At 41.7% G+C, this 17,511-nt stretch overlaps 1 protein-coding gene and 1 pseudogene across 1 annotated transcript in view; both read right to left on the bottom strand.

The window, feature by feature from the left end:
- The window catches only part of PEX7 (peroxisomal biogenesis factor 7), a 62,529-nt gene extending 56,820 nt beyond the window's left edge, over positions 1 to 5,709 (bottom strand). Inside the window, exons 1-3 of the mRNA XM_053914036.1 lie at positions 5,486 to 5,709; positions 3,455 to 3,512; positions 2,431 to 2,581 (exon numbers count right to left, since the gene is read on the bottom strand). Of these exons, the coding sequence (XP_053770011.1) occupies positions 2,431 to 2,581; positions 3,455 to 3,512; positions 5,486 to 5,615 (339 nt within the window). The 5' untranslated portion in view covers positions 5,616 to 5,709. The remainder of the gene's footprint in view (positions 1 to 2,430; positions 2,582 to 3,454; positions 3,513 to 5,485) is intronic.
- Positions 5,710 to 16,002: 10,293 nt separating this feature from the next.
- LOC112297262 (DNA ligase 1 pseudogene) lies at positions 16,003 to 17,052 on the bottom strand (annotated as a pseudogene).
- Positions 17,053 to 17,511: the final 459 nt, after the last annotated feature.

The following is a 17,511-nucleotide window of genomic DNA, read 5'->3' as shown; positions in this document are numbered from 1 at the left end:
TTTCACATGCATGAAATATTTCACAGTAAATTATTTTGAATCTTCAATGTCCTTCCACCGGTCTTAACGTAAGGGCCAAAACGCTAACTGATGTGGGCACAGAGGCTCAATCCTTCCCCTTTGAGCAAGAGCCCTCCTTTGCCCCTAGCACTGTTCCTCTGCCCTCGCCACCGGAATAGTCAATCCCTACTCCCTTATCAGCCTCAAAGATGCCCCCTCCCCTGTCCCTTCCCCAGACAAGATCCTCCCCTCTTGTGCCACTCTGTACGGGTCTCGGCACTTACACATCATACACTAGATAACCAGCAGCTGAAGCCTCTCCCCCTAGAGGGGCAGGGCCCTGCCTGACTTGTTCACCTTCCTGACTAGGCCTCACATAGTCCTTTGCAGACAGCAGAGTTAATCACAGTTTGTGGGATGAATGAAGGGGCAGAGAAACAAACCTGAATGGAAGGCACATCTCGTATTACCCCACTCTTCCATCTTTTCCCTATTCCCAATCCCCTCCTCTACCACTCAAACAGTAGACATGGCAAATGGTCAGATTAAGTACAAAAAAGAAGGGAAATGCACAGTTATGCTCTTAAAAGCAGGGTCCTCTAAAGGCCTATCTTATGAAATTACTCTTGGCAGTGGTGAAGAAAATCAATGAGAAAACTGCAAAAAGAAAAAACACTGAACAATATTTTGTGCTGCTTTATGAAATCTAAACCTAATCAAAAACAGTTTGACAGGACAAATTTTATTACTGAAACTAATTCCCAAAGAGCTCATTTTTTATCTACTGTACAGTATTGCCCTTTTAAAGTTGTTCTACTTAATTAAAAATCATCAAAGAAAAACTATGTCTGGAATGGTCACATTTATATGTATCAATACAAAGGAAAGGAACACTGACTTTTAATTACTGAGTGATTAGAAAAGGCTACATACTTCTTTTAATGGGAAATGAAATTTTTTAAATTTGTCATGACAGAAAAATTTTAGTGTGAATAAAAGTACACAAAACAACATAATAAATCCCCAGGTATCCAACATATACCTTCCATAACAATCAAAATTTTGCCTACCTTGTTTTATACCATCACTGACTGATTGATTGCTAGAGTATTTTAACATCAGATAATTTCACTCATAAACACTTCAGTAGATGAGGATGGTTTTCCTTTTAACATAAGCACAAGGCCATTTTCACACCTAACAAGATTAACAAAGTTCCTGCCCTGGCTCAGTGGATTGAGCGCTGGACTATGAACCAAAGGTTGCCAGTTTGGTCCCAAGTCAGGGCACAAGTCTGGGTTTCAGGCCTGGTGTCCAGTAGGGGGTGCATGAGAGGCAACCACACATTGATGTTTCTCTCCCTCTCGTTCTCCCTCTCTTCCCCTCCCTCTAAAAATAAATAAATAAAATCTTAAAAAAAAAAAAGAATATGGCAAAAACCATGAAGGTAACACAAAAATGCCTGAATTTTGGACATTTTGCTCTATGGAAATTCTTCCATTGAACATCCTGAAACTAAAGTTCCTTCTTTACCAAAGCTGTTTTAATTTTCAACAATTCTATGAAAACATGATCATTTTTAACTACACTTATTCAAAGAGACTTCACAATAAAACAGAGGAACTAAAATTTTCCATTATTTTAAATCACAATCTTAAAGGTACTGATTTTTAATAACTATAGCTATAAAATGATGGCTGGAATCCTCATAAAACTAATCTTTTATCACAAAAGACTAACATTCTTGCAGCTGATAAGCATTTACTAAAGGCCTACTATGGGCCAGGCCCTGTGGCAGACATACATTTGAAAGTAAATTTGCAAGTTTTCATTTGAAGGATCTATTTCTAACTCAAGAAAATTTTTTGAACATTTAAAGTAAAATACCAAAAGAAAATGTCTTTACCATCATGTTCATTAAAAACATAACATGTATTTTAATGACTTAAGGTCAAACTGTTTTCTATGCTACCCGCCCCCACACACAGTATCTAGACAAGTGAGCCAGATTCCGATTTAAAGTCTCTTCAGTAAGCTCTGCCTCATATTCAGTGTTTGATGCTTTTGCTCCCACACATTCTGAAAATCCTTAGGAATCCTACTGAAGACCTAAAGGCAATCTTGTAATGTCTTTGTGAAAAGTCCACCTACCTCTCTCTTAAGGCAGGGTATGGCAGGCATGTTCTGACAGTATAAAGAAAGCAGCGGAACTCTCTGGAGGAAGTGGTGCCAAAGCATGCTCCTACTGACTAATGAGAAGCCTGACCTCTTCTTCTTTCCCAGTTCCTTAGGCCAAGAGGTACATCTAACACGCACGACAAACACTAAAGCTTAAACTTCTTGTTCCCTGAAGACATCTCCCCATGTTTATATCCCCAAATGCGTTTCATCCAAAGAAAACCCATAAGCCCAGAGAGCTTCCCTTCCTACCTCCTGAGTGTGCTCCTTGTAGACTTGCAGTGGCCCTGCGGCTTTTGCAGTGTCCCAGAGCTGCAGTGAGCCATCCCCACTACAGGTGACCAGGACGTGTTCATTGTTCTCACTCCAGGTCACGTCAAACAAAGCATCGTTCCAGTCAAAGCTACCACAGAAAAAGTTAAACTTCAAAAAATCTAGTTGAACACAAAATAACAGTAACAACTACAGTTTTTTAAGTTTGTCATACTTTAACGCATTATCTCACCTAGTCTTCACAACTGTGAGAAATGAGTAGAACAGGCACTTGTCATACGCAGAAACAAGTTCAAAGAGTAGCCCATTCATACGGCTAGAAAACTACAAAGCTAGGTTAAAATCAGGTCTCCGCACTAGAGACACAGCACTATTTACACGAAGGCACGCTACCATACCTGGGTGCTCACTGTCTTTGTGGTTCAGAGGCCGGAACGGCAAGCACTTTAAAATACTAACTTAGAGCAGTAATTTCAACTTTTCCCATAAATCTTTCACCTGAGTGAAGAGCAGGCAGTAATTTTCGGACAGCATTTCCTTTCCTCTCTCTCCCTCTGACTAACTCTGATGGAGGTAATGAGTCCAACAGTCACGCAGACAAGACGTGCGTGGAGAGAAGGGGCAAGAGGCACTATATAATCTACAAAATGGATAATTAGCTCCCGAATGAGTGATGCTAAACTACATTAAGAAGACAGCAAGGATAGAAACATCACACAGCAGTACAGTTACTAGTTCATTTTCTTATGTTTAAGTTTTATAATTTCTAAATGGACACTAAGAGACGAGAGCTTCAGAAGAAAAATGATGATCAAACTTAATGGCAAAAATAAGTTCTATACTATGCAAATGCTGAAGTTTCTTTTATATTGCAAATTTAAAAATTAAAAAAAACTTTAAGGATAAAAAACTTTATGGATAAAAAAGATTCAAACCTAATTCTATTAAGGCTCTAATAGCAAAAGAGAATGAACGTAAGTTAACAGTTAGAGAACCATCTTACCTTCTAAAGAGCCTAAGGCCAGATTCGTTTTGGTCCAGTATTAGCAGGGTTCCACAGCCTAAGGAAAAAAGAAGTGGAGGTCACGCTGTTGAACCTGCCAGGGAACCACCTAAGGTCAAGGAGGGATCAAGCACTGAGTACCTAACTCACCACCATGAATTTCCCCCTAAAGTTATCGAGACAAAGTATACAAAACCAGGTTGTATTCTCCATTTCTCTCTGTGTTGTGCTTCAGTCATTGAAGATGAAAATTATCATCCCACCTACGCTTGGAATCCAGACAGCCCTACCAGAGGAGATATTTGAGTTCAGATTCTGTGGCCAGGCAGGGGCCAGGCACAGGAACCTCCCAGACAGGTGTTAGCACCCCTATTTACAGGAACAAACCTCTGGCTTACAGACCCCCAGGACTCTATTCCTACTCCATCTCACTGCCTCGCCAATGAATCCAAAATGCATCAACATGGGATTTTAAAACAAAATACCTGGTGGAATCTGCCACATACTTGGTGGCAAAGTGCTAAACACAATATATATGTTATCGACCAAAGAAGAATTATTTTACTAAGGGACCAGCATATATTAAAAGTTATATTTGTTATAGGAACTGTGTGTGGGGGTCTTTTCTTTAAATGACTGATTTTTTTTTAATGCCAACTTCATTAAAGTTTTTGTAAAGGTTTTCATTCAAAATGTCATAAGCCCATGGGTCTTCAACCTAACTGGTGGGCAATTATTGGAAATCTAAACGCGCAAGCACTAAGAGTTAATGGTGAAAATAAAAGAAAGCAAATATTTCTCTCCAAGTTTTAGAAATTACATTATTTTTTCAGCGGTAAGGACCAAACAAAAACTACTACCAAAGTTGACATTATGAAGTGATTTGTATCATATCTTTGGTGTGTAAATAATAGCTAGGATATTAAAATAAGAAAAATTAAGAATGGAACCCTTCCTCACATGTAGAATCTAATGAACAAACTGAACAAGCAAAATAGAGACAGACTCATAGAGGGCAGTGTGACTGACGGCTGTGGGGTGGGTGTGCGGGGTTGGGGTGGAGGGGATCCAGCAAAAAAGAAAAAGGACTCATGGACGTGGACAACAGTGTGGTGATTGCCGGGATGGGGGTGTGGGAGAGGATATGAGGGAGATAAATGGTAATGGAAAAAAATACAATAAAAAAATAAAACCACCAGAAAACAATTAACAAAATGGCGAAAGAAAGGAAGAAAAGAAAGAAAGAAAGAAAGAAAGAAAGAAAGAAAGAAAGAAAGAAAGAAAGAAAGAAAGAAAGAAAAAGAAAAGAAAAGAAAAGAAAAGAAAGAAGGAAGGAAAGAAAGAAAGAAAGAAAGAGAAAGAAAGAAGAAAGAAAAGAATGGAACCCTGCCTTTCAATCTAGACCATGACAGACAATTGACTTAAACCCCAAACAAATGCTTGCGTATGATTCCTCCTGATACAACAACCGGTGAGAGCACAACTTGGATAAATTTCATAATGGCAATGGCAACGGGTCTTAAATCAGGGGCACCCGCTTTATGACTGACAGCCCAAATGCTGACTGTGGGGAACGTGGACGAATTAACAGGTACTGGGGTGACCTGAGGACGGCCTTCGAAGTGCTGTGGTCGGGTCAGACCGGTCAGACCCGTCCGGAGCGCTGCACAGGCTAAACACACTCCCCCCAGAGCGGCGTGTGCCGGGAAGTAGTCGGGCGTGGTGGGGGTGGGCGAGTATCAGCTGACAGTAGAATTGGTGCGCTCTTAGGCATTCTTAAGACATTAGGTTTCTTCCAAATGCTACTTCTGCATCGTAAATGGGGGGGGGGGGGGTAGGAATGACAGTATCGCCAGACCAACTCCCCACGCTGGACAAAAGAAGGAGCGGGAGCCCACAGGATCCCCTGCTCCCCCTGGTGTTCACTTGCGGCGCCGTCTACGGTCGGAAACGTTTTCCGACCGAGGGGAGAAGCCGGGCTAGGCTGGTACCCGCCCCCCCGCCCCCCACGGCGGCGCGGCGCGGCCTCACCCGAGATGCCGTAGTGCTGCGCGGCTGCGCAGGCCAGGCGGCCCGGCAGGTACGGGGAGAACTCGGCAGCGTAGCCGTGGCGGCCAGGCACTCGCAACGTCCGCACCGTTCCGCTGTGCGCCGCGTTCATCCCTCCCGCCGCCTGCGGTGCTAGCCGCCCCGGCCGCCGAAGCCTCTGGGAATCGGAGGCGGACTCGTCCAAAGAAGTTAGGGACCCAGGAAGATGAGGCGGAAGTAAGGACGGCCAGTGCCCAGAATACTGGATTTCTATTGGTCTGCAAATGGAAGGGCATTGACACCAACAGAATTCATTTTTGTTTTGGGCAAAACAAATCAGTGCTACTAGTAATGAACTAGGGCAGTGTGGATTCGGTGGGGATTCTGACAACTTTTGTTTTTTGCATGTCAACCTCCACTGTGGGGCTGTCTGGTTTTTATTGTCAATTGAGCTTTTGAAAGACTGGCGTCGGTAAATGTCCCCAATGATTACAAAACGAGACAAGCTACAGAAAACTGAAATCATGCCGCGATCCAAAAGGCAATTGAGTGTTGTGTTGCCCAAGATAACGTGAAGCAATATTAAATCAGGCCAGAATGAAGCAAAGGAAAAAAGACATAATAGGCAACTAACTTAAAAAAATTCTCAGTACATATATTGTATAGTAATACGTGCTTAGATACAGGATTAATTAAGGAAGACTTATCCATTCATTCATTTATTCGCTTATTCATTCATTCAAACATTTACTAAACGCGCACTATGTGGAGAGTGACCATATAGAATTTGCCTGCCAAACGAGACAATTTTGAGAGTGAAAGAGGATGCAGTTAATAAACAAGCCAGGTGAACAGGCACACACCTAGTTGTATGGTCAGCTTAACTATCACCAAGTACAGTGCTAGGCACTTGGGATTCAAAAGCAGTAACATACTCTAAGCCCTCAACAGATTATTCTAGTAGACCTGTCATCAGTTAAGCATAATTAATGTAGTGTAGGTGCTATGAGAAATATGTATCGGGTATTTTTAAAAAGGAAATTGTACTGGGGGATGGGAGGAAAAGTGTCAGAAGGGAGGTGATGTTGTTTGTGCTCAGTAGATGATAATGATGTTTTCTTTAAGTAGACAAGGAGAGGGACATGGTTGCAGGGGTAAGAATAACATGAACAACCCAAGAAACCTAAAACAGCATGACTGTGGCTGCCAGGACTCAGCTTAACCAAATGGAAGGGGGATGGTGAAGAATATTGGGTGGAGGGATTAGGGTGATGTATTGGGGCTGGATCATGAAGAGCCATATGCTGTACCAAGGCAATTGAATTTCTACTGTAATTTAGACAATATGGAACCATTTGGCATTTTCTAATGTAAGAAGACAAATGACCGCGTTTTCATTTTAAAAGATCTGGGCAACACTGATCTGGAAGACAGAGATTAGAAATGGGAGGCAAATTAAAAGATTTTAGCAATAGTTCAAGCAAAAGATAAGATTTTAAACAAATATTATGGTAATGGAAAGTAAGAGTCAAATGAGATTTTTAAGGCAATAACTCATAAGCTATGATTCGTGAGAAACAGGGATGAGTCCAAATGGCATCCAGATTTCTGACTTAAGTGCCTGGACCGATGTAGGGACTATTCACTGAAATCAGGTCTGTAGGAGGAGGAGCAGTTTGGGGAGAAAATGAGCTCTGGTATTAACATGTGTAATGTGAATATCATATTGGACATACCAATCAGAAGCCAAGGGAGTTCTTGTTTGCATGTAAAAAAAAGTATGTAAGCCATGGAAAGGATTGCCCTCACTCAGCAGGAAAGTGGTAGGAGAAAAGGAAAGGGCCAAAGACAGAGCTTGGGGGAAACACCAGATGTAAGAACTGGCAGAGGAAGAGGAGCTAGGGAATGGTTGGGAGGAAACAAACCAGATGTATCCCATTAATTAATTAATTGATTGATCTGTTCAAGGATACAGCTCAAGTTGGGAGAATTTGCATACTACCTTTTGATACGTATTTAGACGGACAGGTTGAGCATGGGCCCTATATGGGGAAAATGACTCAAAAGAATCCTTAAAGAGTATCAAAGAAAATAAGGTAAAAGTATCTATTACAGTGCCTGGCACATAGCAGGCATTCAAAAAATGATAACTGCCCTGGCTGGTGTGGGTCAGTGATTTGAGTGCCAGCCTGAGAGGCAAAGGGTCATTGGTTCAATTCCCTGTCAGGGCACACGCCTGGGTTGCAGGCCAGGTCCCCAGTAGGGAATGTGTGAGAGGCAACCACACATGATGTTTTTCTCCCTCTTTTTCTCCCTCCCTTCCCCTCTAAAAAGAAATAAATAAAATCTTTAAAAAATAATATTTTTAAAATATGGAAACCATTATTATTGTAGCAGAAAAGAATTTGCTAGCATAGATCCAAGTATTCAAGAAATAAAGCATTTCTTTTTTTTTAAATTGATTGACAGAGAGAGAGAGAGAGAGAAACATTGATATGTTATTTTACCAATCTATGCATTCATTGGTGGTTTCTTGTATGTACCCTGATCCAGGGTCTATCCCATAACCTTGGCATATCAGAACGATGCTCTAACCAACTGAGCTACCGAGCCAGGGCCTCATTTTCTTGAACCAACTTAAATCTCCATCCCCACAGGCTGTTAGAAAATTCAAGCTCATCAGTGTTTGGGGTTTCCTGGCACTCCCTGGGGTCACACCTGAATCTGACAATAGAATGTAAAGTTTATAACAGCAGGATCATCAGCACTTCAAACAGTGCCTGGCGAACAGTGAAGAGTCTCTCATCTGCTGACTGTGAGGATCACCACAGATAGCTCCCTGTGCAAGTCTGCATTATCAAGTGAATGTGCATTTCCATGAGATGCGTGAAGCCAGGTGGGGCCCAGTTGTCTCTTCTCTGCTGAGATGGGCTCCCACTTACCCGAGGGGCCCATGAAACCATTCCCACCAGGGAGCAGGGCCAAGTTGCTAACACATCTCCAAGCTGGAGAATCTTTCCCTCTATCCCTCTGCTCTTTCACCGCCACCGCATGGTCATCTCTCGCCTCCCCCTTCACAAGAACACATGGAAACTCTGTGCTGAGGTTAAAGATTGTGAGCAGCTTCTGTGGCAGTCCTTCACGAGCCCTGAGGCCAGGATCACAGAGGTGCTGGCTGATTTAATCAGAACAGGGAAAGGAAAAGCACTATAGCAAAACACAGATCAATACCAAATCAATTGTCCTGGCATACTGAATGAAGAAAGTAAGTAAGACATCAATTAATTATTAATTAATAACAATTGACAGTAAAAACTTGGATGTGGAGAAGCAAACAGAATGTTATATACGCCTCTTCTCCTCGCTAAACCACACAAGCTGCAAATTCTTAGCGGGCCCCTCCCCATGAACCTGAGATGGGATAAGGACGCCTGCCTCATCACCCAGGCAGTATTCCTCATATTCCAGGTCCCTGTCTCTGAATCTCATTTGGTAATTTTTATAATGTACATACTTATTTAGGACACCCCATGGACATATTTATTCAAAATCTCAGGGCCTAGAAATCTGCATTTTAACAAGCTCGTCAGGGTGATTCTCATTTGTTGGCTAAAGCAGAGAAGAAAAATACATTTGAGAAGCACTCAGCACTGACAGGGGCTTGTACAATGGTAGCAAACATTAGTAGCAAACGAGAATACACTCCAGGCAAAGCAAGCTGGAGTTCTTAAGATGTGCAGGGACAGGTATCGTTCGTAAAATATTGACATTGAATGTGAAGATCTAAGAATTACATAGCACCTTCCTCCTGAACCTAGAGGAGACCACCAGAACGGAATTACTCCCATAGCAAAATGGTTGCCAGTAATGGATCTGGAGCCAGGCTCATGTTGAATTCTTACCATGACTTTATAGATTATATCTGAGAATTGGATTTCAGTTATATAGTTCATTTGTATTAAAACATAAATGTACAAAATGTCAGACTTACTTCAACCACCTCAGGAGTTTCTGTTTGAGGGGAATACCTTGCATGTTTGTTTGTGTTCGTGTCCTTTGCACTTGGGTAAACCTGATCCCAAATCAGTCGATGTTGCTCCCTTCACATCTCCCAGGTGCTGTTTTCAAAGGTGACACAAGATGGCTTGTGAGCTCCTGAATCAGTGTCAGCATGAGGGCTGCAGTCACTTTGTCTGTCAGATATGGGCAGCTTCAATTCTAATTTAAACTGCATTACCTTAACTGAATAAACAGAGAGGGAGCCCTGACGTTCTGTTAATGCACAGTGACAGGGAGAGAGCAAAGAGCCAACGGCTAGCTGGCCGTGAGTGTCTGCACCTGAAGAGGAAAGGGAAACGTATACCGGTCCCCACACTTTCCTTCTAGGAGTAGCCACCACATCTGAAAAGGCTTGGGGAGGATGCAACAAGTATGACCATTTTATTTAGTGTTATTTTTTGTTTTAATTTCATTGTTGTTCAAGTACAGTTCTCTGCCGTTTTCCCCCACCCGAGCCTAACCCCCAGCCCTCCCCACCTCCCATTTCCACCTCCCCCCCATTATTGTCCATGTACCCTTTATAATTATTCCTACAAACCCTTCACACTTTTCCCCTGAAATTCCCTCCCCTCTCCCCCTCTGGTCACTGTATTTAGTGTTTTAAGCAAAATGAAACCTTCAACATTAGTTTGGAATTGAATAAACACTCACAAGCTTAAGAAATGTTTTAATTTTATTTAACACATAATGGCAGAGCCTGGCATATGTTACTTTGCCAGAAAGTAAGGAAGTGCACAGGAAAAATTATACAGACTGTGGAAAGGACACAGGCACCTGCTGGAGGGGGCTCTCCCTGGACACAACTGGACCAATTAAAATACTGATAAATATGGATTATAACCTACTGCATGAAATAAGAATTTAAGAGACCATACTGATAGTGAATAAATAATCGGAGAGAAGGAAAGTTTTTCCATACAGTAGAATTTCTGCTAATAAAGCTAAAAGAAATGATGAAATTACAAGATAAGCATTTGGCAATCACCATAGATTGTTTTAGGCAGGAATCATCAACGGATGTTAAAAGTAGTGGCAGAATGAATAAAGACAAACAAAATAATATAGTCCCAAAGTGTCTCCCACAATATTCTTATTAGTTACAAAAAGAAAATTAGTAAATCTACAATAGTGAAACCTGGAAACACCATTTTCAGCAAGCAATTAAACATCACCAGGAATGGCACAAATCAGCCTCACGTGCTTCTGACCTGACGCACTGGGAAGAGCACGTCTTCACTTCTGTGAGGTCCCTTCCCAAACTACATAGCCTGAGGAGTTCAGGTAATGAGGTACTGTCAGACAAATCCATACTGAGTAACATTCTACAAAATAACTGGTCCGTACTCTTCAAAAGTACCGAAGTAAAGACAAAGACTGAAGAACTGCTGCCCGTGGAGGTACACTGGAGAGACATTGTAACTAACGCAACATGTGGTCCTGACTTAGATTCTGGACGAGAAAGATACTTTTCTTTTGCTCTAAAGGACATTAGAGGACAATTGGCAAAAGTTGAAAAAAGTCTGTCGATTAGTTATAGCTTTTTGTCTATGCTAAATTTCTGATTTTGATGACCATATTTTGTTTATCTGGGTTTGATTTTAGGAAATACATACTGTATCTCGATCACTTAAAAATTATGTAGGTAGATAGATGAAGCAAATGTGATAAAATATGCATACTTGGGAATCTGTATGAAGGGATATAGGACTACTTTTTTAATTATTTTCACAACCTTCCTGTAAGCCTGTATTTTTTTTAATAAAAAGCCTTTTTTAAAGTCCAAACTTCCAGTTTCCAGTTCTGCATGTCAGGAGCTGGGAGGTCACCACTATTTCCTAACAGTAAATAAAAAGCTGAACAGACTGAAAATCAGCAACTGTAACTTATGAGAGGACACACAGCAAACCTCTGCTCCCAAGATTGGAGAGACAGATGGGCGGCCACAGGGAGTTGCAGGTTACCCGAGCAGAGACTCACTAGCAGGAAGCACTGCAGGAACCAGTGCATGTGCAGGAAAGCCTGAACTGTGATCGACATTGCTGCAGGCTCAGTGTGGACAAGTCTAGCAGGACCCAGACACAGTGGGGACCTCACAATAGTGTGAGATTTACCTCCAGGAGCTAACCAGGCTCCCACAGTAACTACTGGAGAAAAATAACCGGGTGCTTCCAGCAGAAGGAAGAGGAAAAGCAGCCATTTTGAAATAAGATACAGCACTCTGTTCTTTTTTTTCCCTAATGCAAATTTTTTTCTTAATTTTTTTCAATTATACTTTAGTCAGTATGTTGTAATAACTATGTATGGTGCCGGGGGGTACTAGAAATAACAGGGGAGCACTTTGTAAACTATGTGATTATCTAAGCACTCTGTTTTTCTAAACAAGTCGGGCCCTCAGGGGAAATTCCTTACCCAGCACCTAACACATTGGGCTTTATCAGCTCCAGAGAAGTATAAAATAAATGTGATAAAAATGTTAAAAACTTGGGAATCTAGGTAAAGGACATATGGGAATTTCATGTATTATTGCTGTTATTTTTTATAAATTTGAATTGTTACAATTAAAAGGGTTTTTAAGTATATACATATATATATTTATACATATATTTAAAGTATTTTACTAATTCAGCCTATTTTGTATCCAGTTAGTTTGAATTAATAACAAATGGCTCTTATGTGTTAAGTAGTACCCTGGGGGCTGTGAAAAATTCATATACTAGTGCCCATATAGCTGCTATAAAAGAATCACAGCCAGAAATGTCTGTGGTGAGTCTACTGGGACTTCTGACTTCTATAAAGCTGAGGGAGTGTGTTTGGGAAGAAAAGCAGAAGTTTCCTGCTACTTCAGTCTAGAATGAAACGGAACTCACACACTTAATATTTCAGATCTAATCAAGTGGATATGTCAATGAGGAAATTCGGGTCAACTATAATTCCCATCATGACTAAGCGGCATAAAGACTCAGAATAGGGTGACCTAGCATTGACCTCTGGGAGGAGTCACAGTCAAATCAGGATCGCTCATTTCCAGCAGTCTTGGTAAGTTGACTCGGCAATTCATAAATCTTAACCATTTACAATAAACACAAACCTACATTACTATATACCTTTTACTGTCTCAGACAGGTATGCAGGACCGTACCAGGCTATTTCCCAGAACTATTTATGGTATTTATATATTTTTAAGGAAAAGAAGTTTTGGTACAGAAACAATTTACCAAGTATAAAGGGAATGTGTATGATCATCTTAAATATGAGTATCAGACACTGGAGATCTAGTCTGCTCATTACCTGCCTTGGATTTCTTAGCTTTGGAAAATAGCATATTCTTAGCATAAGCTAGCATATTCTTCAAAAGCTATTATTTTTATTAAGTAAGAGAGAGAAACAATGATGATTTCCTTCAAAGTTGTTGAATCCTTTTGGTCAAAAAGGCAGCCATGCTTTCATTTGAAAGATACGGAAATCTTTGAAGTTGTCTAGCATGCTTCTCATAGCCCCTGGGCTCCTTGATGTTTTATTGAACAGCATGATTCACTGTAAAAAAGGAGTTGCTACCTTGGCAAACACTTTATTGCAAATAATGATGGATACAAATTTTAGCTCTGATGTTGCTGACTGCATAATTTCAAACAAATAATTTACCTCTTTGAGCCTCAATTTCTTTGTAAAATAGGGCTGGCTTCCTGAGAAGGGCAAGAACAGTGAAGGATCTGGAACTCAAATGACTTAAGAATGGTTAAGAGAACTGGGTACCACTACACACCTACAAGAATGGCCAAAAGCCAGAACACTGACAACACCAAATGCTGACAAGGATGCAGAGCAGCAGAAACTCTCCTAAATTGCAGATGGGAATACAAAAGGGAACAGCCACTTTGAAAGACAGTTTGGTGGTTTCTTACACAAGTAAATATCCTCTTACCGTATAATCCAGCAATCGCCTGTCTTGGTATTTACCCACAGAAGTTGAAAACTTATTTCCACAGAAAGTCTGTACATGGATGTTTATAGCAGCTTTATTCATAATTGCCAAAACTTGGAAGCAATCAAGATGTCCTTCAGAGGTGAACAGATAAACTAAGGTATATCCAGATGATGGAATATTATTCAGTACCAAAAAGCAACAAGTTATAAAAAAAATGGTCATACTAACAGGTGATGTCTACAGGGTGTCTATGTTTTGTGCTTCAGAGTTAGATTGAAATTGCCAGGCACAGATTCAGTCTTGTCATTTTGTTTACACATTAGGGGGAAAACTCAGTTTATTAAACATTTCATGTAACTGCACTCAAGTTTTGCCAAGCTGTAAACTTGGACTTTTTCTATGTAGTGACTTTTTAATTCTAGTTTTCATAACCTGGAGATCAGACTGTTGCTTTTGCGTGATGTATGTAGTGTCTCAGGACTGAAGTTTGCTTTGTTTTATAGTATCTGCACTACCTGTATTTTTCTAGAGCTATTTTGTAAAGAGATGATGTGTTTCTCCATTGAAAACACAATAAAAAACAGCACACACTTCACCCCCCAAAATGAGTTATCAAGCCATGAAAAGACATGCAAACTTAAATGCATATGATAAGCAAAGAAGCCAATATGAAAAAGCTACATACCATGTGATTCCAGCCACATGACATTCTGGAAAAAGCAAAATTATTGTCATAGTAAAAAGATCCATGGTTGCCAGGGGTTGGGAGTTCAGGGAGTGCAATTGTTGGGAGAGACATCTAGGCAGAGCACAGAGGATTTTTAGGACAGTGAAATATTCTGTATAATACCATAATGTTGGATACACGTCATTATACATTGGTCCAAACTCATAGAACGTGTAACACCAAAAGTGAGCCCTAACATAAACTATGGACTTTGGGTGATTATGGCATATCAATGTAGATTCAACAATTATAACAAATTATCAAATGAACTCAAAAAGAGTCTGGAGGCTGTGTAAAAATACATGCTATTTATTCAAGGGCCTTAGAATTTGCAAAGTGAAAACACAGGCAAAACACACAGAAATGTTCCAAAGGAGAAAGAAAAGTGAAAAAAATTTATAGCAAAAAGTACATTGTTGAGAATTATCGGTCCTGCATTCTTAGTCCTAGAATTGGTCCTGGACGATTACAAGTGAGGTGGGTGCCCGATGGTCCAGAAGATGGGTGCCAGGAGGTCTGGTCACATCCTTGTGGTCTGGATAATGGATGTCAGAAGGATGTATATGTGACTCCTTTGTGGGTAATCAGGCGGCCTGGTTGCATGAGTCCTTTGGTGGGTAATTGGGTTACGTGGACGTTTAGATGTATATCCAGGCATTGATACAGAATTGGGAAGTTTTTTTAAAGTTTGTTCCCAGACTGGTTAGAACAAGAATGGCGCTTTTCCTCATGCTTCAACATATATAGTGTTAATAATATTGGCAATTTAGTTAAAGTAACTCCATTTTATGTAGTCCCTATCTTCGCTCTTTCCTCCAAATGTGCCATTCTGGGGTAGGGGGGTGAGCACGTTGATGATGAGGAAGATCACACCTGTGTGGATGCAGGCACTATGTGGACATCTCGGTACCTTCCCCTCAGTATGGCTGTGAACTTTAAATCTGCTCCAAAAAATTGTGATAATTTAAAAATAAAAAAGAACGATGCATTAAAAGCAAACCTTAGTGACAATTGATGTTCTTAAGTAAATTGAAAGGTTTTAGAACTTAGTTTTATTCTCCACTAATCTTCAGAGAGAAAACTTTCAAGAAGCTAAAAAAGAAAGTGAAATCTCCCTCTGGCACCCCACTAACATGGATTGCCTACAGATTGCTTCTGAAAGATCCTTTTGTTCCCCACACCCACAGACTTTTCTGGGTGTTCTTAAAGCTGCCCCCTACGCAGGAAATGTCTTTCTTTACCTTCTTATCCCACCAGCCAATTCAGTCCTCTTTCAAATTCTCCCTCAGGATGAAACACTTTCAGAAATTCCACCTTATCTCTAAAAATTAACTTCCAAATTGAAAAGAGTGTAAGTCTAATAAAGTGTGTAAGAATTGTAACTTTTTCCTATTTTCCCTCTTTTGGGGGTTAAAGAAGTTATATCCCTTTTGTGACAAATGTAGTGAATGAAATACTTACCAGTTAATGAATATGGCTTTTTTTAAAAAGTAGGGAAAGCAGCGGACTGAATATCAGGAGGCTCTGCTTTGTGTTTTGGGGCCATTGCTTTACCGTTTTGACACTCCATTTTCTCCTGCTCGAAATAAGTATGATAGCTTCTGATCCTTTGTATCTCCCCTCTCTCTCTCTCTCTCTCTCCCCCAGTCTCTCTGTCTCTCTCTCTGGCATTCAATAATTATTTATTAACAATAAATGACTAACTAAATCCCCGGCTTAAACCACCTCCTCACACACACACCAAGTGGTATGAGGTGACCTTAACAACTGGGGCGATGTTGCTGGGTCCCCTGCACACGCCGGCAAAGCCTAGTGGAAGTCCTCCAGGTTGGAGTCTAAGTCTGCGCCCTCCTGCTTCTGAATCTGACTTTGCTGCTCATACAGACAGGCCATCTGGGCACCGGTGGTTGTCTCCCACGGTTTCTAGTCTTCACCAACACGAGTAAACGGAGAGAAGCGGAGGGAAATCCCCTTCTCCCTGTCCACCAGGCCCAGGGCAGTGGGGTAGCTGGGGAAGAGGGAGAGATCGGTGGCCTTGACCTCTCACTCGACCTGCCCAGACGTGGGGTGGGAAGCCCCAGGGCTGGGAGGATGAAGCCAACTCCAAGCTTGCATATGGCCTGGAGCTCCTCACTCTTTGTTGGCCATAGGAAGCCAGCGGGAAGCCCCCATAGTGGCCAGCCGGCTTCCCGGCCCAGGTAGGCATCAATCACCAGGAGATCTAGGGGTCACCCACGCTGTCCACATAGTCCTTCTTCAGCTTGAGCCAGTTGTGCCATGCTGGCGAACTGGTCCATGTGCTTGGTGTCCAGGGAGGGGGAGAAGACAAACTCGCCGTCCGGCTCCGTGAAGCCCTGGAGCAGCTGCCTGCATCCGGAAAGGGGCTCAGTACCCAGGACTCTCCGTGGAGGTAGATGAGATCAAAGGCGTACAAACACACCTGCACCTGGACCTGCGCTGCGTCCACCTCCTTGTGTTTGCGGGTGGTGAGCACTTGGAATGGCTGGATCTGCTTCTTTTCCCGGTCCCAGACCACGGCTTCCCTGTGCCGGATGAAAGATGTGACTGAACGGAGTTTTATCTTGGGGATGTGGCTGGCGATGTCAGAGCACTTTCCGGTATTGCCTTCCTGATTCCTGCGGAAGATCGTCACCTCTCTGCCTTCCAGAACATGGATCTGTGCCCTCTGCCCATCACTTTTGTACTCACAGTGAAAGCTGCCTCCTCCAAGCCTTTTAGGACCTCGCTGATTCCCCGGGTGGGGTTGGCCAACGCTGGTCTCAGGGCGAGCCCTGGACTCAGCCTGCAGTGTTCCAGGAGCCGCTCCAGGCCCCCGTCCTTTTTTTCTCTTAACACCATGACCTCAACCTTGTTATAAAGGCCAGTTGTTATAATCGAAGATTATTTTTATTCAAATTAAGACCACCAGGTGGTAGCCACACTTTATGACAAATCTTGGAATCTATATTTCATGGACGACAGAATAACATTTCCTTTTAGTGGTGAGTTGATTTGGGGTAGCATCACAATCCAAAGCTTAATTCAAGAAGTAAATGTTGCTAAAAATCATGTTCTTTAAGAAGTAGGAAGTTAATGATGCCACAAAATTCATAGAGAAGTAAAATGACCTTGAAGAGCTTTCTTCAAAATCTTACCACTTGTTTTTAAGATCTTTGTCCAAATACAAGGGGGAACCCCCAAAACCTGGAAATTATCTTCTGGAAGGTGGGCCTGTCATAGTACAGGCCTCTCCCGATCCATGATTTTTCTAGGAACCCATCTGTATCAGTGTACTACCTGGCATTGTTGTGAGAGGCT

Source organism: Desmodus rotundus, chromosome 11 (assembly GCF_022682495.2).
Source record: "Desmodus rotundus isolate HL8 chromosome 11, HLdesRot8A.1, whole genome shotgun sequence".
Taxonomy (NCBI): Eukaryota; Metazoa; Chordata; class Mammalia; order Chiroptera; family Phyllostomidae; genus Desmodus; species Desmodus rotundus.
Note: the sequence above shows the minus strand (reverse complement) of the source record. Positions and strands in the feature narration are given on the sequence as shown.